Source organism: Carya illinoinensis, chromosome 14 (genome assembly GCF_018687715.1).
Source record: "Carya illinoinensis cultivar Pawnee chromosome 14, C.illinoinensisPawnee_v1, whole genome shotgun sequence".
Taxonomy (NCBI): Eukaryota; Viridiplantae; Streptophyta; class Magnoliopsida; order Fagales; family Juglandaceae; genus Carya; species Carya illinoinensis.
In genome coordinates, this window is record NC_056765.1 from 24926967 (window position 1) to 24950104 (window position 23138).

General features: G+C 33.2%; 2 protein-coding genes across 3 annotated transcripts; one reads left to right on the forward strand and one right to left on the reverse strand.

Annotated features, from left to right (window-relative positions):
- Positions 1 to 286: 286 nt before the first annotated feature.
- LOC122294375 (ruvB-like protein 1) lies at positions 287 to 6098 on the reverse strand. The gene is made up of 12 exons (XM_043103066.1): positions 5701 to 6098; positions 5142 to 5330; positions 4817 to 4948; positions 4540 to 4689; positions 3751 to 3906; positions 2884 to 3018; positions 2356 to 2421; positions 2165 to 2271; positions 1169 to 1268; positions 959 to 1050; positions 810 to 879; positions 287 to 685 (listed from the first exon to the last, which is right to left on the reverse strand). The coding sequence occupies exons 1-12, from the start codon at positions 5788 to 5790 to the stop codon at positions 596 to 598; spliced, it is 1377 nt and encodes a 458-aa protein (XP_042959000.1). The 5' UTR covers positions 5791 to 6098; the 3' UTR covers positions 287 to 595.
- Positions 6099 to 16957: 10859 nt separating this feature from the next.
- LOC122294376 lies at positions 16958 to 22775 on the forward strand. Of its 2 annotated transcripts, none has more exons than XR_006237588.1 (9): positions 16958 to 17221; positions 17875 to 18041; positions 19405 to 19509; positions 19701 to 19757; positions 20700 to 20780; positions 21236 to 21270; positions 21699 to 21793; positions 21911 to 22070; positions 22176 to 22775. XR_006237588.1 is itself a non-coding variant. In XM_043103067.1 (9 exons), the coding sequence occupies exons 1-9, from the start codon at positions 17098 to 17100 to the stop codon at positions 22293 to 22295; spliced, it is 939 nt and encodes a 312-aa protein (XP_042959001.1). In that variant the 5' UTR covers positions 16962 to 17097; the 3' UTR covers positions 22296 to 22775. The 2 variants fall into 2 exon arrangements, 1 of the variants encoding a protein (XP_042959001.1); XM_043103067.1 differs by having other exon boundaries at positions 16962 to 17221; positions 21704 to 21793.
- Positions 22776 to 23138: the final 363 nt, after the last annotated feature.

The window sequence follows — 23138 nt, forward strand, 5'->3', positions numbered from 1 at the left end:
TGATTATGTAAATAGTAACAAAATAATCTGTAAATAATAGTAAAATTATTTAAATTAAAATGTATGAGATTTTGGAAAAGAACAGAAAAAATTGAATAAAAATAGTGTATATGATTAGATAATAATTGAATATCTAAAATTGAAAAATGTTTGTCTTTACAATGTTTGGATATTAAGAAGAGATCGAATGAGAGTATCTTGCAATCCAAACCAGTCATTGGTACTACATGTGATTCTGCACCCTACGAACTAGATGTATCAAGAAACTAGTGATGGAGAGAGCATGTAAAGGAAATCCTGCTTTGAATAGTGCACCATCTCAAGTTCTCAGGAGTCTTTCAATTTGGTGCTGACATCGTAAACATAAATAAGACCATGACATTCACAATTCAAATCAGGAATAGCATAACTTACAATGCAAGTGAAAATTACATATTTCCCCAATCTCCTAAGGCTTCAGAGAGACAGTTTGCCTTAAACACACACTGGCCCAACACCCATGTATAAAGCCTCCCCACTCATAGTAAATCTGTGGCCGAAGCTGATAGAGAATAAATGCTACTCCTTCAAAATTCAGGGAACTTATATTGAACTATCATGAAATGTATTTTTCCTGCTGCTCCTGAAGAATCTTTGCTGAAGACTTTGCATCCAGATATAGTGCACTCACTTCCTCAATATCCCCCTATATATCAAACAGATACAAGCTAACTTACTCGGGTGGTTTTTTTTTAATATTGTAGAACAATTATCAGAAAGCTTTTAAATCAACTGTCCAAGCACACACTACAGATGAAAATCGTGATTACCTTGAAAATTTTATCTCGACCGTTCATTTTTGCCACAATACTAGCAGGTGACAACAACTGTACTGCATGCCTGATTTAATAACAGAAGTGTAACTAAATACCCTTCAAGGGATGGGTCTCAAACCGCAGATCTAAAGATTAAGCCAAACCTTAATGATGCCCGTTGTCCAATGTCGCCAAGGTAAGCCAGACTTTCATCATCTACAACCAGGTCTTCCACGTTTGCACGAAGAGCTAAAATCTGCCAGGGAACACGACCAGAAATATCAGCATGTGGACAACGATAATATGCTCAAGAGTTGCAAAGATTTTTTTTTTTTTTGTTAGGTAAGAGTTGCAAAGAAATTTTAGGTAATAACCTTTATAATGTCAGCAATGTCATAGTTCTGTGTTCGAATAATCACCAACCGGTCCAACAAGTCAACAGGTATGCCATGAGGACTACTCATATCAGTCCCTCTGCGTAGTAGCATATCATGTTCAGAAATTAAAACACCAGAGTCAACTAAGTCCAAGTGAATAGGGAATTGTGAAACAGTGGCCAACAGGGCCCACGTGTACAATGCATTATTGATTGTTCTTTATTGATTTTGAACAAAAAAATACCATAATAGTTAACATGACAGAACATTTAGCATTGTATAGTTCTCAAAACCACTGAATTACTTTATTTGCAAGTGCCTTACTGCAGTATTACCAACTCTTTTACCCAGTTTAGAAATTTCAGACGATTAAAATACAGGAAACCATGCAATCCCATAATTGTGATATAGTAGATTTCCATGGCAAATATCATCTAGCAGTTGGCCTCATCATTTTTTTTTATAGGTGATCAAGAAATTTTAATCATAGATAGGAAAAGGAGTTGGCCTCATCATTTTAAACGCTTTACAGACCCATGTATGCAGACTGCAAACAATATCTAGTTGCTAAATTCTTTGTTCCTTAGCACCTGACAACACTGAAAGCCAAAGAAAATATCCCTAATTTGCTCCAAGCCATTACAAGATATTAAAGGCAGAATAGTGCTAAGAGTTTGCGATGCTTTCTTTAGTTGATTGGGTTGTAGTACCAAGTTTGACGTTTTAACAACAGATCTAGCTTCATAGCGAGGAAGGCCAATAGTTAATTTTATGACATAGATGGAAAAATTACTTGTTAAGGCCAGAATGAAGGTGAAGTGATGACATATCCAAGAAATATATCAAGCATTTTTATTATACAGTTGAGTGCATTCGATTTCTGCAAAAACTTTTCTGACTTGTGAACGGTTACTCCCATATTCTTACTAACGTCCACAAGATGATCTAGGTAGTGATCTCAAAAAAATTTAAAGGTCAACAAGAGTTTCATACCTTACATTGCATATTCCTCTATTCGTAGCAAAGATTACAATAGGGGATAGTGAGCTCTCTAATGCACGATTCAAGTATGAAAAGCATTCCATATCCAGCATGTGTACCTGAAAATCATGGCTTATAAATAAACAAAAATAAATTTAAAACATTTATATAAAAGATGGAAAGGACATAATGGACAAAAGAACCTCATCAATAAATAGAACTCCAGGGACAAGTTCTGCTACACCCTCATCAATATACCGGTTAACAACCTGTTGTTACAAAAGAAAAACCATTAAAATCTATCTTCAATCATGCATAGGTGTTGCTCTTGTATATGTCCTGTGTACTTGAGCTATGCGTACTTTTCTCATCAATAAAATTCTTCTGTACCGATCAACTAAAAAAATATATCTTCAAAGCTAGATATGGATAGGAACTACCATAAAACATGTCATCCTTGAAATATCAGACTGGGATGAAAACAAGCATAGTTAGAAGAGGTTTAATCAATTCTTTTGGAGATAAAACATAGATCATGTTAACACCCTGGAACTTTCATATCAATCTGTGAAGTATCGAGAAACCAATTTTGACTTGAGAAAGGCCTTTCCCAAAGCAATCACAGAAATTCTTCAGGAACTTTATATGACCAGCTAACCAAAATATAGGACTCTATCCAAAGAAAATACTATCTAGAAATTCATATTTGACGTAAATCAATGAAGAATTACCTTATTAATTTCTTGTCGTAACTTGTCAGTGATTTCAGTTTTCCTAGGTTTCATCATCTGACCCATTAGAGATAGTATATCTTGCCCCCCTTGAGGTCGTGCATTTGCAGCATCTAGATCATGTAGTGTTACATCCTGTTACAAAATAGATAAGCAAAAAACGAAACATCAACATAGAAAGCTGGCTACATCTAGAAATACTTCATCAACCTTCTGACGGTGAGGACGTTCAATAACAATAGATGACATCAGGATAACATCAGTAAACAAAACAAAATTTTATCAGAATCAAGGAGTATATGGAACTGAAAGCAACTTTTCACATTATCCTTTCCCCTTGTTCTTTATATTTTGCTAAGTAAAACTAGAATGTGACCTATCCAACTTCAGCCTACCCCTGCAGCACTCAGGATAGCCCAGAGGTCACCAATCCATTTGGAAGCTCAAAAACTTACTTTAGAAAGCAAGAGTCACAAGGTGATAAGCTCAAGATATGAATAAAATTCCAGCATGTCATCTTTGGGTGGGCTGCAGTTGTCAAGCCTGACTACCCACAAAGTCACTGGAGTTCAGTGTGTTTTATCAATAAAAATTTCAGAGAAGATTTTTCCAAATTGTTTAAACGCATATGTGGCTCAGATCTTAATTACATGGAGGCAAATGCTTCACACATATACTAGGCATTTGCTCATCAACTTTTAGGAATAACAAATCTGACTGGCAGTCAAAAATGGAAGTGTGAAGTATGTGACTATCTTGATCTGGTATGGAAGACAGTCAGGAAATGTCCAAGACTAGTGCACATAATCTATGATTCTAAAAAGCATAAGACATACACAAAATAACCAGCAGTTGAAGGAAACAGACCTGAACTATCTCCTTCTTTTTGTGAACCTCTCCTTTAGGAAGTGGAACATACTCTTCTGCCTCAAGGTCAAATTCTGTAGCAAACGCATCACTTCTTCCCACCCTCTTCACTGCCCCACTATTTGCTTCAATATATATAACATCACCAACAGCTACCTGCAACATGCATCGGGTAAACCAAAAGTGATCAATCTATACTCAAATATTTAATTAGATTCTCACTTTGAACCCACAAAAAGGAGAGGGGAGAATGGAAATCAAAGTGGCAAGAAATCAGAGTGCGAGGCATGAATGATCATCATTAAGAAATAAATCAATTTTTTTTATTGGCACTGGATGTTCGGGAACACTGACCCAACTAATACCGGGGGTGCACGAACCCTCAACAAAGAGTTTCCCGCAAGTGCACATTGGGGGGGAAAAATCTCCCAGTCCGATGGCCCCTAGAGATGTTTGCACCTAAGGGGATTTCAACCTTAGACCTAAGATGAGCATACCCCCAAGCCCAAGGCCTTTACCACTTGAGCCAACCCTAAGGGTTCAATAGGAGAGTATATTCTTATTTATTTCTTAGTAAGAAATAAATAATAACAGCAAACAAGGAAAAAAAACAACCTCAAGCACATTTTGGAGTCTGTCGAAAATATATGAACATAATTTTCATCAACAAACTTGCATTCAACAGCTTCACAAAGGGACTATATGAAGAAGAAAATAAGAACATCAAAGGAATAGAGAAGTATATTTTTATGTTGTACAAGGAAAAGCTAAGAGATAAAAGGACCCTACCTTTTCCTTAATCAACGCATCATAGATGGTTGGGTCCAACTTCAGTTGCTTGGTTCCTTTCACAGTTTTTAATCCAATGATCACATGGCTAATGCTCTTACCATAGCCACCTGTCATGCTCTCAGTTTCTTCTGGGGAGAGTTCAGTGACCTATGAAAAGACTAGAAATACATCAATAATTGGAAAAAAAAGGGGGGGAGATGGAGTTTTTAAAACTACTCAGGTTATGGTGACATCAGAAAAACATCAAAGCAGCGTTACTATAGTAGCTTCTTGCCTCTCCTTCATAGACTTCTTTATTTTCCTTGATACGTAGACCAATGGCCCGCCGAAAATTTTCCATCAAAACCTCAGTTTTCTTTACTTCTGATGAATATACTTCAGATCCAACCATTGGGCAGAAAGGGACCTGCAAATAACAATGAAAAGCGTTCTTAATAAGCTTGCAGGACAGCAACCGTGTAATATCAAATGAAAACAAAGACATCATCCAAAAAAAATAATGGAACATGGATAAAGAGCCCCCACTGAGAAACATTGAAATTTTGTGAACTTCATTATAAAATTTCAAGCAAATTACCCAGAGAAAATATGTGACGTACCTTGCTCCCAAGCTCCTGGGCTATTCCAAGGGCCAGGGCTGTTTTTCCAGTACCAGGAGGTCCAGCGAATAAAAGTGCCCGGCCAGCCATCTTCTTCTGCCGTATCATATCAACAACAAGACCAGATGCTTCCCTTGCCTCTGCCTGGCCCACAAATCCGGCAGCCAAAGGTAATGCTCTTCCATTGGCCTGGAAAAGGAAGGACCAAAAAGAAAGGACTGCTTGTGAGGACTGCTTGTGGAAATTTAGGAAGTGAGGAACGATAAGCTGAGTTTAAACATTATTAAACAGAGCTTATAGGTAGACATAGCATGAATTCCCGCCTTCCCACCAAAGAATGAGCAATGCCGATAAATATGTGACAAAAAAATCAAGGCGACCCAATAGTTCAAATGGTTCTCAAGTGACCATGAAATTAAAAGGTTGATAAGCATCAAATGCACACTAAAACCCTAAACCCTTTGGAGTTTTTTCCCCTAAAGACCTTTTCGACAAAAACATGTCATTTTTCTAAGAAAATTATGGAGGAATGCAAACTAGAGAGAGAGAAAGAGAGTACCTCGAGACCAAGACCTTTTATATGAGTATGAGTAGCGATGCGCTGCTTCTTTGTCGTGGACTGAACCTCTTCTATTCTCACTTTATCCATCTCTCTCTATCTCTCTCTCTGTGACTGCGCGAGATGTTTTAGGGTTAGGGTTTTGTCCGTGAAGAAAGAAAGAATAGATACAGATAGACACCGAGCCACCGAAGTGCTGTGATGACGGACCGAGACTCCAAGCCACCGAGTTGCTGCGATAGAGCGGACTTGAAGCCACGAACTGGAAGCCAAGAACTGTGGCGGGAGCTTGAACTGGAAGCCACGAACTGGAAGTCTGTGAATGGAGCAACGCTGAGCTGCTGGAAGGTAGAGAAATCAGGCTAGGAAATACGAACTGGAAGAGTAGAAACCGAAGAGAAATATAGAAGGGAAGAAGAAAAGGGTTTCCAACTTTACAAGTTTACCCTTCATTTTTCAAGTATTTTTCAAACGAACTTCTATATGCAATATCTTCGTAATCATCTTACTTTCATTTTATTATATATTTATATAATATACTTATATAATAAAATGATAATATAATATATAACATTATACGACCAGAACGAATCGAAATTAAAAACTTTTCCCTTCACTATGAGATAACATACAGGAGAAAATTTATACACGTCTCGCTATCACTTATTATAATTTTTTATTATTTAATAATAATAAATATGACACATTTTAGGTAATAAAATAAAATTATAAAATATAGCATTACTCATATAGGAGCCTATTACAAGCATACAACGGGAGCCGAATTTTTGCATAATTTCTAATGATATATTGTTTAAAAGTAGATTTTATTAAAAAAATTAATTAATTTTTTTTTATTTTTTATGGTGAGATTCGTTGTTTTATAAAAACAACTAAACGGAACTTGTATAAACTTAATTTTAAAATATTATATATTTTATTTTATTATAAAATTATAAAATAACTATAAAGTAGTCGCAAATATTCAACTTTCTAACTGTTCATATTTTTATTCCTTTCTCCCCAAACATAGACTCTTAATACTAACTCACAGGTTTGTCGTGACAGTACATATTTAGAATTGTAGTGAAAAAAATATTTTATAATTTTAAAATTTTATCTTTTTAAGACACGAATGTCACATATTTGTAAGTAATATTCTCTCAATTTTATTAATAGCACTCATTTATTACGAAAAAATACACTAAAAACAAAACAGATCACCTTAGAGTTTACAAAATATTACCAAGAAATAACCAAAACTCAGGTGCCAAAAAAATTCCAGATAAGCCAAATAAACAATAACAAAACAAACCGTCTAAAAAAAAAAAAAACAATCAAACCAATAAATAAATAAAAACAAATACATAAAAAAATTTTATTATTAAAAAATTATTTATTGTTTGGTAATCATATGATTAAAGTATACATTTATTTGTAAATAAATTTAAAAAATACTTTATGAGGCAGAAATAATGATCATTAATTTTTTAAAGATTATGACTATATTCTTAAAATTTTGAAAGTTATAATTATTTGAAAGTTATATAGATATTTTCGTCCATTGATATTTTTTTAAAATCAAAACTGCATTCTGGATTATCTAGAAAAACACAAAAACGTACTTTTTACCTTATTTTAGATTAAAAAGTATTTTAATGTATAATACTCAAGTAACAAAGTTTTTCCATTAAATAGATTTTAAGGTCATTTAAACACTTTATAAAACTCCTAACATAACCCCAAACAGGACTATATAGGAGTGTAAAGAATTCGGTTTAGACTGGAAAAATCGATAAGAGTGAACGGGACATTCGATCTGAACCGAATAAAAGTTGAGACCGGTCAATGTCAGTCTTTTTAAAGGGAAATTTTGAATTTTCAGTCTGGTCCTGGGACGGGATTTTTCCACCCCGAATATACATATACATATTTTTAAATATTTTTATATATTATTTTATATAATAATTGTATAATAAATTATATAATTTTCATCTAACCTATTAATATTGATAATATAATATGTTAAATATACAATTACTAATATACTATCAATTAACCAATATATTATATCAATTAACTGACATATCACCATTCTAAATTAATTTAACTTATTTTTTATTATCCAAATATATTAATATTTGATGTTTTAATCTTATTAATGTTTCTATGTAGAGTTGAAAATACAATCAAGCGTCATAACTATTGAATATTGAAAACTAAAGACTGCCTGGAAATTTATTTGGATGTTGAAGATTTAGCACAGTTTTATTCAAGAATATATGTTACTTGCTTACTTAAAACAATTTATTTTAGTTTGTAATGTGTATTAAACATCTAGTGGAGTTTTTTTTTAATTTATTTTTAGTTATCTAGTAATTAGTATATAAGTAGTATATACTTAATAGTTACTAGTTGGAAATAGCATAAATGACATTAAAATTAAAATGAAATTAAATATTTAAAATGGATTTTAAAAATTTAGCAAAAAAAATCCAAAATGTTAATGATTGTGATTAATGAATTGAGCACAAAAAAAAAAAATATCCGAAACGATGTCGAATTGGGTGAAAACAGAGGCCTAAAAAGACTAGCCCAAACCGACAAACCAATCGTGAATCGGCCAAAACCGCTTCGGTCGATTCTGCCTCCTTCATTGGCCGATTCCTCCCCCCTTCAGTGATCAGTTTCGGCCAATTTTTTTCTTCTAAACACACTGATCGGTCGGTTTTGGTTTTATACCAAAACCAAACCAACCGTGTCAATTTTCACCTCTACTCTACTACTAAGAAATGTATGCTTTTCTCATCAAGTTATTTTCAATAGGTTTTTTAGATTTTTTGTTCTTATTGTTTTGTTCAAATTTTAGAGTTAAGGTGAGCTTTGTTCTTATATGGTTGATTTATAGAAAAATTTAGCGCTTAATATTTCTATAGTTGATCTTTTATGAACTTTGATTCATTTTTCTTTTTAGTTATTTTTGTTTTGGTCCTTCATTACTTAAAGTTCAAATTTCTATTTTTAGTTCTCTTTATGTTGAAAACTTTGTACAAATATAAGAAAAGACTAAATTAGTGATGGATAATGAGAGAGAGAGAGAGAGAGAGAGAGAGAGAGAGAGAGAGAGAGAGAGAGAGAGAGAGAGAGAGAGAGAGAGAGAGCAAAACAAATAAGGATGATCTTAGTAGTTATGAAGTTATGGAATCTAATTGTCCACATGTTTATTGTTATCTTTAGATATAAATTTTCAATCTTATTGTGTTGCATTAGACTACTCTTAATTACTTAGAAAAGAGTATATAATTCAATAATATAACTGAAATTATTGTTGTCTTATTTGTTCTATAAGAAACTAAATTACATTTTATTTTGTCTAAATAATTCATTATTGTGCTCATTGATATGATAATTTTTATTTTATTTTATAAATGAATGAAATAATAGTACTTTTACAATATGATTAATTTAATTTTTTGAATTGATTTTATATAAATGTAAAGAAAACTGTGATGACCTGCTTTTGCGTGTATTTTCACTGAATGGTTATTTTTAATTTAATTAATATGTTAGTTTATTTATTTTAAATTAATGTATTTTAATTGGTTTTTAATTTGTTTGATGTTGTGTTTAATTTATTTAGTCGTTTTACGGTTTTTAAAATCGTTTTTGGCAGATCTGTTTTGGTTTCCAGAGTGAGGACTGGATCTCATTTCTTTTCCTTATCTTTTTTTTCTTTTCTCTTTTTTCTTTTTCTTTTTTTCTTTTTCTTTCTTTTTCTTCCTTTTCTTTTTCTTTCTTCTTCCTCCTTTCCTGCGTACGCACAGCAGCCCCTTTTCTCTCCTTCCGTCGCTGCATGTTTGTTAGCCCGGTGCGCTGCCGTCCGGCAGCAGTGTAGTGCACCACCCCCACCATTCTCTTCCCCTCCCACCAGAGATCATCCCCACCAATTTTCAGAGCCATCGGACCAGCCGTTAGCCGCCATGAGCCCCTGGAAGTCACGGCACCTGCTCTGTTTTTCCCCCAGTCGCCGGTTGCTTTAGCAGTCCAGAACAGCCGCTCGCCGGCGGCGTGACCTACACCACCCACCCAGTTTTCTTACCTTCTCATCGGTGAACATCCTCACCAAGTTTCACCTCCATCTGAACCACCGTTAGCCACCACGAGCTCCTCTAAGCCACACAGTTTTTCACCGATTCCGACGTCGTCGCATCACCTCCGGCCACAATCTCTTCACAACTTCTTCCCCCACCTCTTGCTAACCTAAACCACCTATTTCTGGCCTCGATCCGTTGCCGGAACAGCTTCCACGAGCTCAACTCCGATTTGAGCTTTTTCCACTTCCTCCGCTGTTTCCACCACCACCCACAGCCAAAACTCGTTTCATTTAGCTTCATAAATATCTCAAGACCATTCCTTATTAATTTCGGATCTTATTTTGTCCCCGTTTGAAAGTGGGTAATTTATTACCCACGGCAACAGTGTAAATTACACTGTTACATTGCTTTTCTTCCGCCGTTTGCAACGCCGTGAGCTTTCGAAAAATACCATGTAGCGCTGTAAGTATTTTCCAAACTCTACTTTTATATTTAAATATATTTTACTCTTACAATAATTATTTGACTGCTGGTTGGTTGATTCCAGACTGAGTCCGAGGAGTTCGGGGGTCGAATGGATTGAGGACGGAGTTGTTTGGTTGATGTTGTTATTTGTTTAAGATATTTGTGCATTGATGTTTGCTTTGTATAGTGCATGCATGTTCATGTTTAAAAAGGAAAAACTGAGTTTTTCGTGTAGTTGCATGCATGTACATGTGTTTAAAAAATGAAAGTTGTGCTGGTAAGCGAGAAATGATTTATGGTATATGTGAACGGTGGGACTGACTAGTTTGAGTCAGAGGCACGCGCAGGGATGGTGGTAAGCAGGGACGGTGGTAGAATCCCGCCTGTGATTCCCGCCTACGGTGCTCACCTAAGGACGGTGGTGAGCAGGGATGGTGGTAGAGTCCCGCCTGTGATTCTCGCCTACGGTGCTCGCGTAGGGACGGTGGTGAGCAGGGATGGTGGTAGAGTCTTACCTGTGATTCCCGCCTACAGTGCTCTGACGGTCTGGTTTTTGGGCCATTATTGGGGATAATGGTGAGGTTATGTTTAAAGGATATGTTCTGGGCCAAATGAGACTTTTGGCATGAGTTGGTGAAGAATACGTTTTTTGGGTCAAATAGGATTTTGGCGTGCGTGGAAAAAATGTGATTTTACGGGACATGTGCATTGGCTTTTCTTTCATGTATATTGTGGAGTTTATTATATTTTTATCTAGTGATGTTTGAATTTTACTTACCTGCGGCACCATTTTTAGTACCGTAGATTTTGGTGCAGGGATCGAAGAGGAGGAGGAGGCTGAGCCCGAAGATGCGGCTCCGCCGGAGGTCTAAGTTGAAGTTAATATCTTGTTGTTGCTTTGAATAATATTTGTATCTTGTAATATTTTAATATATAAGTTTTGAACAGTTTTGTATTAAACAAGAAAAATTTTAGTACTTAGTTATGACTTTCGTTATCTGCTGCGTATTTCTTCGTGCACATTTGTTGCTTATACACACACTTGGCACTCGTCGATAGGGTGGTGACCCATGATGTCATCACCCGGACGTCTCGATTTTCCCGTGTCCGTGCGTGGGGATTTGGGGGCGTCACAAAAACTCCTTCCAAATCTACAAGGAAAATGTCAACAAGGGAACATAATTTTTTCCCTATTCCACCAAATGATGTAAGTAGCAAGACTAGTGTTGATGAAAAAAGGTCTAAGGTTTGGGACTACTCTACGAGGATGTAAACTAAAAATTCTCAAAAATCTAGAATTGTATGCAACTATAATAAGTTAAATTATTAATGTGATATTAAAAATAATGGGAAATGCTACTATGCTCCCTAATTTATACCACTCATTTTGCCTCTTGACATGACATCCATGCGGCTTATTAAAAAATTAAAAAAAATATATATTCAAAACAAAATAGATTCCAAAGACACAAAAAAAATTGAAAATTAAAACTCTAGATCAGTAATTCTACTCTTTTATTTTTGTGTTTTTAATTTGTTTTTAACAAACCACATTGCACCATATTGTGATGCTATGTCAAGAGGTAAAGTAAGTGGTATAAATTAGGGGCATAGCAGAATTGTCCAAAAATAATAAAATCAAATCCATGTTGAAACATTTGAAGGTATAATGTAAGAGAAATAATAATTCAGAATGTAGATAAGACATAAACCAAATTGGGATCCAAATCTAGACAATCAGAGCATAGTGGCGGACTTGTTACTTTATGTTTAAGATAAGAGTTACAAACAAATGTAGCTGGAATGTTAATATATGGTGAGCTGTACTCTAAATTTGTGGAAGGGGATGACACTAGGAGATTTATACTTATTGTCTAACCTATGTAAATTAATATGAATCTCATCATGTGTTATGGTAGCGGAGATTATATTAAGGGCAGCAATACAACCACCGAGATTCCTTATCGAGGAATTCTCTCAACATAGTCAAAAGTTTTTTTTTGTTTCCTTTTTTTCATACATTTTTTTTAAATTACAAAATCATTAAAAAATACTTTCTTAATCATTAAGTGAAAAAAAAAATAGTCAAGGCCCACTCTCGGTAGGATGTCTTAGTAAGAAGAGTATTTTCCTCGTATTAAATTTTAAAAAAATTCTAAATATAAGCTCACACACCACACTTTTTTTTTTTTTACCAAATATTTGGCATATGGATAATGAGTAAAAGAATTCAATTAGTTTAAGAAAAACAAATCCAAAAGATTTTTTAAAATAATTTTAAAAAATAAATAAATAAAGTGTGGTGTATAGGCTTATGAGTATAATAGCTCTAAATTTTCTATGCACAATACTAAATTTTATACACTGGAGAAAGAAAAGTTGAGTAGTTATCTTAAAGGGCAATAGATTTATCTTACTAGAAATACATGATCATCCATGCAAAACCCAAAATGCTTACGCACAATCAGACACTTATTTAGTAATTTTTAGTGATTGAAATCTAAAAAAAAATCTTAAACTTTTATTTTGTGAGAATCCTAAGGGCGAGATTTTAGAAGGTAATAGAAATATGTTTAATTGAATAGTTGTTGCTATAAATGTTTAGAGTGGCTTTTTATAATGCAAACCCAAATAATGAGAAAACAAATATTTTCTAACATGGAAGATGAAGAATAAAAAATATTTCATTTTGAAATATGAATTCTTACATATGAGTCTTATCAGATGTGAACATAACTTGAGTTTCATTTTGTTTGTGAGGGCTTTAAAGAAATTTATCAATCAATTGTGAAGAAAAAAAATTGATCAATCAATTGCAAATTGAGAGCTGTTGTGAAGTATATGAAGTCTTTTTTAAAACAATAAAATATTTTTAAGTTACATGTTAATGCTTTAATTTGCACAACAAACCAAAAGGGATAAAAGAATTATTTCTGACTCACATTGATGGCTCGGGTTTTGATACAGTATTTTTTGCGTTTATCCATAAAATAAATAGTAAACAAGCAAATAAATATAAATATAAAGATACATAAGGATTTACATTGTTTGACATAACAGCTTACGTCCACAGGTTATTTGGGGGCAAAATCCACTATGATTGATATTTTATAGTCTCACATGGTCTCGTATATTGCTTAATAGGGGTGTAAAAAAAAAACCAGTGAACCTGTAAACCAGACCGGACCGGACCGAACCGGTGGGTTGGGTCCGGTACCAAGTTTGGTTCAATTTGATACTAGTTTTATTTTTCTTAAAACCAGACTGGTTAATATTAATTTTTATATATAATATATAATTATATATAAAATAGTTTTGTATTATAAAATTACTAATTAATATAATATTGAATTTTAAAATCTTATATTACTATAGTTTATTATATTAATAGTTATACTAATATTATATCACTATATATTATAATATACTATAATATATCACTATATTATATATTATAATATATTATCACTATAGTATTATATATTATAATATACTATATTATATATAATATATATAATATAGTATATTAAAATAGAAAAATAGGACCGAATTGAGTTGGAAACCAGTAAAACCGGAATACCGATTTAGGAGGGTAATCGGTACGTAATCGGTTTAAAAAAATGCAAAACCAGTGCATACCGGTTTGGTCCTAAATTTTGTCTAAAACCGGACCAGATCGAATCAGTTACATCCCTATCGCGCAATACAATGGGATAATTTAGTCTAGACGTAGAGAAGTCATCTTAAGCTTGTGGAGAGTCTGTCCAAAAGTTTCCTGAGTTATGAGGGCCTTATATAGAGGTATATTTCCTTGAAGTAATTGAGTCCAACTTGCATTGTAAAGTTTTTTCTTTTGAATCTGAGTCAACTTGTTTTTTTTTTAGTTTTATTTCTTAACTTAATTTTCTATCTTATCTCTAGATTAAATTATAGGCTATTGATTTAACCCCTACATTCCGTATTGAGAACAAGGTAAATACATGTAAAAACTTATTCTTAGATCTACAAATCGGGTTAAACTCCACATATTTGATGTTGGATAATGTTAAAAAAGTGAGTACTTCTACGGTCACCGAAGAAGTGTTCCAAGAAAGTGTCCCGATATGTGTATTTCACTTTTTTATTTTTCTTTAAGTATTTCAACTAATAAAAGATAATGATATTGAATTTATTATTAACTGCATAGACGAGTATGGTAAAGATATGATGAAGTATTAGTGAGATGTGGGTAAGAATGAAAAAAAAGCTGTTGAAATTAAAGTTATGTTTGTTAAATTTCTTTAAACTTTTGTGATGTAAGCTTGCATTTTTTATAAGGTAATTATGTTACTTTCAATTCTTTTCATTATTAAGTTAGTTGCAATTCAATAGCAATTTAGAAGAATGAATGTATGTGTTCATAACAAACCCACTAAGTACGAATCATAAATTTGAAAATAACTCTGGTAATGTCAAGAAGATGAATAAATTGGACTGGTTATTGATCATCTATATAAGTTGTGATGTCTTGAATTTTTTTTTTCTCAATTTAAGAAACATTTGGAGTCCACAAAACTTACTCTAAAGCAAATAAAAAAGAAAAATTCTACTTATCATCCTCATACCACACACCATACATAATTTTTTTACTCTTTACTTTTTAATTTTTCTTTTTATCTTATTATCAAATCTGTAGTGTATGGATGATGAGTAGAAAAATTTAATTAGTTCAGAAAAAAATAAAACTAAAAAATAATTATAAAAGATAAGTATGATGTATGGTATGTGAAAATGATAAATAGCAAAACTCAATAAAAATGGATAAATAGTTGGTAGAGAATAGTAAGACAGATGATAGGAATATCAACATATTTGCTTGGAAAAATGATAAGAAATATACCAATTTGCTTGAAAAATGAGATGCAATTAAAAAACAATAGTGAAAGAATATTTTGGATATGATAGGAACATAACATAGTACTTAAAGAATTAGCTTAACATAAAATGAATCCCAGAGAAATAAATTGCACAGAACCAAAAAATAGTAATTAGCATCACTATTACATCACATGCAGTTAGAAAAAGGAGACAATTGTGAATTTATATGGCTATGAACTTTAGATTTAAGGGCTTATTTAAAAAGTGATATGGTCTCGTCTCATCTCAAAATTTTTTATAATTTTTGTTTAAAACATCATTTAAATATAAATATTTAATTTTTTTATCTAATCAATACTTAATCATTATGATTTTTCTAAACTTTCAAACAAAACACAAAAAACAATACTACATTTTCAAATTTTAAAATAAAAATAGTATTATAAAATTATAAAATTAATAATATTTTAACTTTATAATATTTTTATTTAGTATTTTCTCTCTTATTTCTCAAAACCTAATAAAACATCTTAATTAAAATTATTTCATTATTATTTATAAAATTTTCATCTTATCTCACTTTCAAACTATCCCAAAAATTATTTGAAGCAATGAAGGTAATAAAACACCCAAAATCACTGCAGACTAAATACATTTATTTCGCATGTACTCTGCTATCCTCTTTCACTCTTACAAAATATCTCGTTTAATCTCATCTCATTTAATTATTACAATTTTTTCAAATTTTCATATAAAATAAAATAAACAATTCAACATTTTTAAATTTCAATAGAAAAATAATATTAAAATAATATATTCTAATAATATTTTTATTCAACTTTTAACTTTAATCTCAACTCACCTCATCTCTAAAAACAAACTAAAAATCCATTAAATTCCATTTAAACCACAGTATAATAGATTAATCAAATCATGGATTTTAATTTACAGTGTAAAAAATATCCATAGTATGATCATGAATATGAACCATTGATTAAAATACTCTTATCTTATTTTATCATTATAATTTTTTAAATTTTCAAATAAAATATAATAAACAATTTAATTTTTTTTAATCTTAAAACAAAAATAATATTAAAAAAATAATATTCTAACAATATTTTATTCAATTTTCAACTTTCATCTTATCTTATTTAAACTCAACTCACTATCTAAACCTTCAGTAAAACTATTGTAACCAGAGAACTTAATCCTTTATATCTATTAATCCCAACTGAACCATTTTATATAGAACTAGAAAATAAAATCATCTCAAAACGGATAAACTCCCATTTCTATTTGAGGAGTCCATTCAAAAGAGAAGCACAAATATCCTAAACAGTTAAGAGTTCATAAAGTAAGAAATATTCGTTCAAAATCAGCACTCTTTTTATTGGCAACCAACCAGGAAGAAAGTTCCAAAGCAGGAAGAAAATACCTTTGAAATCGATGAGATTACCGGTATTGGTTCAACAATAGAGTTTAACGACAGAAGGACAACTTTGGATGGAAGATAGAAGTAGTAACGTTGTTCCCTTGAACTCGGGTTGATTTGGTCGACTGAACATGCAGAGAAAAATGCAGATGGAAATATGGAGAATTTGCTTATTTAATTTATTTCAACTCATCTCATTTAATAATTATAAATTTTTTATTTTAATATAAATAATTTAATTTTTTTAATATTTAAATAATAATATTATTAAAAAATAATATTTTAATAATATTTTATTTAATTTTCATTCAATTTCAATTTAATTCACGGTCTAAATTTCTCGATCTCCTTTAATATTATACGCTGACGTGGATGTCTTTTCTATATTGCGATGGTATAAACACTTGAGAAGTCCAGTCTCGACGGATAACGCCCGTCCACTCGCTCTCGTCCCGAGCATCACCGTTCAGACACTCTCACGCTGCATTGTTATCTTTTTCCGAAATATATTTTCCCGTTTGAGTTGGAGAGAATCTGGTTTGCTCAATGGATACCCTTTCACAGATCAGATGCTTCACCACCACTTCCAACTTCCCGTTTTCAAGAACAACTCAAATTCCTCGTTCCAGACTTCCAACAGTCTCTGTCCTACGAACAAGACCCCGTCCAGGTTACCGAATTGCCTTTCTGCTTTTTTTTCTTTTGTTTCGAATTATTCCTAGGGAAAAGGAACACAGAAGTCAATGTCTTATTCCTTTTATCTTTGCTCCGTTTTCTCTGCAAGCAAGTGGAGCCACGACGTGCAGATTTTTGTTTTGTTAGCTTTTGTCTTTGCAGAATTGCAGTAATTTTATCTAACTTTCTTGGGGTTTTTTCTAATCGTTGCGGGCAGAACTAATAATTAGTACTATATTTTACACGAGAATTCCACATCAGAGCGGTCACCCACAAATTCTGGGTTCTGAATAAAGAAAAGAAAACAATGGTAAGAGCAATTTGTTTGTTGTCCAGAAAATGTATTTTATGGATAAAACGTGTACAAGAGATCGGGAGTTTTTTCTTCTTACATTAAAGATTTATGCACGAGTTTTTCAGTGATCCCCCGTAGGCATTTGGGTTATCTTTGAATTCTAGGACCCGTGTTGCAGCTTTGCCACCTACTAAATGGTCGGAATTATTTATGTTTGTCATAAATCGTGTAGTTTTTAGTTTTATTGAATTGCATTTGCCTCCCGTGATCGTTGTCCCTAACTGCCTCTTAGACCCTAGCCAACTTCTCTGCTATAATTATTGCAAACTGATCTTCTTTTTCTTGATTTTCAGTCAGTGGAGTTGTAGAAGAGGACGTTTTGCAAACGTTTCTTAAGGAGAGAAAATTAAGTGGAGATTTTATATCAAAAGCTTCTGATATATTTTGGCAGAGTGAGGCCAAGCAATTTGTTACTGCTGATGCTGTTGAACCTTCTGCCACTCCTCGACAGGCAGAGCAGGTACAGTTAATTGAACTTGAAAGAATGCATTATGTATTGAGTCAATGTGTATTTTTTTCTTGGGTGACTGTGTGAATAAACAAAAAACTGCAGTTCCCAACCCTCAAACCTTTTAAAAAAAGAGGAGAAAAGGTGAAGTACAGTCCCTAGATTTCCATCGTTTCGATCCATTTTCTCTTGAACCCTCTTTCTGGATTAGTTTTAGGCAAGATTTTAATTTGTGAGTTCATAAAGTAGAAGTGGTCAAATGCATATAGAGCGAAGCATAATGTAATGTTCCATACTGAATTAATAAGTGTAGGTGGTATACGAGATTCCACATTGCTTTGGAGGGAGAAGTTCTGCTTTTTATAATAATTCTAATGGGGCTTCAATTGTACCACTGACTAGCTTTTTCGGAGTATAGCCCAAATGTGAATTGGGCTTTCTTTTGGGACATTACAAATGGTATCAGAACCTATTTCAACCAGAAGTGTGAAACTTAAGTCATGCCAGCTGTGATGGATTGGCCCAACAAGGACATTGGGAATTTAAGTGGAGAGAGATTTTGATTCTCTATACTGACTAATTATATAGGTGGTATGTGCGAAACAACATTGCTTGGGAGGGAGAATTTTTTGCTTTTTATAATGATTTCAATGGGGCTCCAATTGTACCATTGACTAGAGTTTTTGAAGTATGGGTCAAATGTGTTGGAGTGTTACAAATGGTATGAGAGCCTATATTAACAAGAAATATGAGAATTGAGTCGTGCCACTTTGATGCAATGACCCAAAGAGGACGCCGAGAATTTAAGGGAGGGAGATTTTAATACCTTATACTGACTGATGAGTGTATGTGGTGTACATTGCTTGGGAGAGAGAATTTCTTGCTCTTTGTAATGATTCCATTGGGACTTCAATTGTTCCATTGACTAGTATTTTTTATGGCCCAAATGTGGCTTGGGTCTGGGCCTTACTTTAAGGCATTACACATAAACCTTGTAAGAATAGCCTGTGACTAAAATTAGTTGCCAATGTACTGAACTTTCAACAGAGGGAAGGTGGTTCCCCATCAAACGGGGGAAGCACTTAGAAGAACTACCAGAAAAGCAGATATTTATTGCATTTTGGTAGTTGATAAGCCTAACTTTCAGCTATTCAGCAGGATTATCTTCACTCTTTTTTTTTTTTCTTCAATGAAATCTCATGATTGTGACAGATTTAATGAAACTTCTAATGTGCTTACCTTCTTTGGTAGTTCTTTGTCCTTGTATTCTTCTGAAAAATTGCTCTCTCTAATTGCAAAATCTTGCTGTAGCTGTATTTCATAATTATATTTGCGAACATGTAAATTCACTCACTCTTTAATGTCCTTCATTTAGGTCATTGAAACTGACAATGATGGTGGGTTTTTGAAACTGTCAAGTACCCTTGAATGGGTATCTGGTGACAACTCTGTACCAGAGAATAAGAAAGCCATTGCCAAGGTATGCTTTTAGTTTATTTTTATTATATTGAGACTATTGCTTTATTTCACCATAAAACCCCGCCACCCTGTCCCCTAGGCCCTAACCCTAAAAGAAAGGAAAAATTGGAAAATCAATGTAAGGGATATAAAGCAGTTCCTTCATAGAATAATTTCTTTCTAGTTGTAACTAAATTATATGTGCAATTACAGGTATCACGGGATGACAGTGAAAGGAGAAGGATACTGAACCTTCTCGAATATGAAGCGGTATGATACTTTTTTGGACTCAGTAGGTTCCTTGATTTTTTATGCAAAACCAGTGATTCTGGTTTTCTTTCTTTTCGTCACTGAATGCATTGTATGACGGTCACATTTGCTGTATATGCATCTGAGGTTTTTTCTTTTGAAAGAAGTTTACTTTGGTAAAGTCAATGATTTCTGAGTTTTTCTATTTAGTTTATCGAGTGTGTAGATTAGATTTACTATGCTCACCTGAGAATTTTTCCTTCACTGTCTGTGCAACTGGAACTTTTGAATTTTTTTTCTTCCTTTTTGTTTGTAGCTTGTTTAAAAATTATATATGACTTTTTCTTCATGTCTAACCATGGAACTGAATGGTCTTCTACTGCCAATTCACCTTGCCTGCCCAGGATCTGTGGAAAATTCTTTGCAGGACACGTAGGACTAAAATTCTACTGCAGAACTCTGTGTCAACTTATTGTAGTTTCCTGAAGTCAAATAGGATTCTTCCAGTATTTCAAATGTGTGTTCACTATGTCTAATGTCATATTATGATGGTATGAACAACAAAAGATACCTTTAGTTTAGCTGTGAAAATTAGTCTGAAACACATCAGGTGATATTTCTTTTCAGAGCTATTGTTGTTAACTTTTACCATCATGAGTTTCAGAATAAAATAATGAGTTGTTGTCAGCTGCACTTCCACTTTAAGTTGTTGCTTCTTTTATTACTTTGTGTGAAAGCGAAAACATTCTCCGAATTGCTGGGAGAAGGCTTTGTTGCTACTGAGTGTTTTTTCTTTTAAATGTGAAGTTGCTTTTACTAAGTATCCACATGGCAACCAGGCCCATTCTAGTTCATTATATATTTTTGGGTATGTCCCATTGCATTATAAAATCACAATCCTCCAGATATTGCTGAGGTTACTGATTTCCTTTTTTTTTTTTTTTTTTGTGCTTTCTCTTATAGATCAAGAGGGAGATGATGTTTTTATCTGTTGGTATTGGAACCGTGTGCACTGGGTATTGTATGATAGCCTTATCAGTCCAGGTAATATTTCCACGGAAGGAAATAAAACAAAAAAGGAAAAGTAGTTTTCAAAGTCAAGCAATTCACATGCTCTGATTTGTGAGAAAAACAACCTCTACATTTCACTTTCAAAGGTTCATAATTGTTTTTTTTTTTTTTTTTTTTTTTTTTTTTTTTTAGTAAGTGGGAGGTTCAGCACACTACGCTCACTAAACACCATTTTTTTACAGCTTTTATACTACGTCTGTTTTGCTTTATTTACTGATATGGTTGGAATGTAAATACTATTTTTGAAATCTTACTTATAAAAAAATATATACGGAATCTTACCACAACATTCCCAAATCATCTTGTTTTAAATCTTAAGTTTTAATCCTGCCAGCTTTTAAATAGAGCATCCGTTTTTTCAAAAATATTTCTGGAACTAATATAATTTTTGTGCATAAAGAGTACTGACCTGCTTCTTCACTTCACAGGCAGCCATTAGTTACGCGACAGGAGCTCTTTTCAGGTTGATACTTTTTTGCTTTATATGTTTAGATTGTGTAATTGATTAAACGGCTTGATGAATAGTGTTTTCCAAATTTATATAGACTCCCTAGAATTTGAATTTGACCCAAATGGGGAAAGTTCCAGCAAAGATTGTTTGAAATGTCATTCTTTTTGGGTGACATGTTTAACCTAGCCATCTTTTTAAACATGGACGTGAATTCTTTTCCTTAAACATTATTGTCCAGACATTGAGTAATTGAGTTTTTTTAGTCAGTTGTAGATTTCCTATGGACTTATTGGCATCTGGAGCTGAATCTGATTACTATTTCTTTTCACATTGTTTTTTTTTTTTATTTGAAAAGGAGCACAAGGAAAACTTCCTGATTTGTTAGCAACGTTTTAGAGCCATGCCCATGCATATTCTATTTTAACCGACATCATTCTCAGTGCAGTTGCTTGTACCTTCAGCTCTTATACCAACATGCAGACAACCTATCCAGAGAAACTATTCCTGAAGTTTTCCTACGAAAGAAATCAAAGAAGTACAGCCAAACACTTCTTTCTTGTCCTATTCATTCTCTATTTTCTCCTTTTTTTCTGTAGTTGAACATTCTTTTTATCCATTTTTTGCTTAAATGAACATTTATTCCCCAATTCAGAATTGGAATCAGAAGTGAGGACCTTCAGGATTCGATAGAGAAGTCATTTAAGGGTAGTGGCATTGCTCTTTCATCTCCGAGGCTTGTGATCCCAGCTGCAATATATGGATTGTGGCTCCTGTCTCATCGGTATTTTGGCAATGACTTCTTTGATTTCCAGGTGAACCCTTGGATTATTCCTGGCATCATATAACCTGACTGATCATTAAAATGCCCTTGAAGCTTAATTAGAAAAGTTTCAATATCTAGTTTTTATGTGCGGCAGCTTGTACCAGCGATGCTTGGGATGTTTGTCTATAAAGCTGCTGCTCTTGTTCAAGTCTATAGAGATAATGAGGACCTGCAATTTATCTTTCCAGAAAATGGAGATGGCTCACCTAACTGAAATTCTTATCTTATCGATATCAATGCCTTCATTGGTAACTTTTTGAAAAGAAGAGTTGGATGCTTATTGGCTTCCATATTTAGTTCTTCCCGTGTGGAACGCACTGCATATATTCAAACGAGGTAAGCACTTCAAGGTGTTCAATGTGAAATAACACAATTTTTGGAGCTGGTTCAGGCAGGGTTGGCCTTTTCATGTTAAAACTCTGCAAGTTCTGCTGGTAAGGGACTAAAGCCTATACTTCTCCAGCAAGAACTGCTCAGTAGGGGTAATTCTTCAATAGTACATCTGTTCCAAACCCGGCTGTGGTGCCCAAAATATGTCTATCATTTTCCCATATATTAGAGTTTGTTGCTGTCAGAAACTGTTGTAGTTGTGTGATATTTGAGTAATTCTCTCATATACTCTTTCACAATGGTGTAAAATAGCTCTTCTTACATGCATCCAAGAAAGATAAGAAAATCCTACATATTGATGAAATCAAACCTCTTATATCTTTTTGTGCTGTTTCCACTCCCATTAACCGCGTGCCCTATTCTTGTTTCCAGCATGCGTCAATGTGATTTGGGGCAAATCATTCCCAGTGAACTGTACTTATAAATTTTGATCTCTTGCCAATCTATGGTAAAAGAAGCAAGCTTTAATTGTCACAAAATGATATTGATCACAATTTTTCTTTGCTATATAAGTGAGAGTTATTAATATCATTACAAACGTTTGAACACATGATCCAAGGAAACTTATTATGATACAAACATTTGAATTAATCAAGCTTTGCAAGTTTGCATCCTCAAGCCTCATTCGTATTAGCTCGATTTGATCTCTATATACTTAATATATGAG

Bases quoted from the DNA above. Each gene is read 5' to 3' on its own strand.
- LOC122294375 (XM_043103066.1), bottom strand. From the start codon at position 5,790: ATGGATAAAGTGAGAATAGAAGAGGTTCAGTCCACGACAAAGAAGCAG. The intron at 5,331-5,700 runs GTACTCTCTTTC...TTCCTTTTCCAG, and splicing joins TAAAAGGTCTTGGTCTCGAG to GCCAATGGAAGAGCATTACC. The intron at 3,019-3,750 runs GTCTGTTTCCTT...ATTTTGTAACAG, and splicing joins AAAAGAAGGAGATAGTTCAG to GATGTAACACTACATGATCT.
- LOC122294376 (XM_043103067.1), top strand. From the start codon at position 17,098: ATGGATACCCTTTCACAGATCAGATGCTTCACCACCACTTCCAACTTC. The intron at 18,042-19,404 runs GTACAGTTAATT...TCCTTCATTTAG, and splicing joins CTCCTCGACAGGCAGAGCAG to GTCATTGAAACTGACAATGA. The intron at 22,071-22,175 runs GTGAACCCTTGG...TATGTGCGGCAG, and splicing joins ATGACTTCTTTGATTTCCAG to CTTGTACCAGCGATGCTTGG.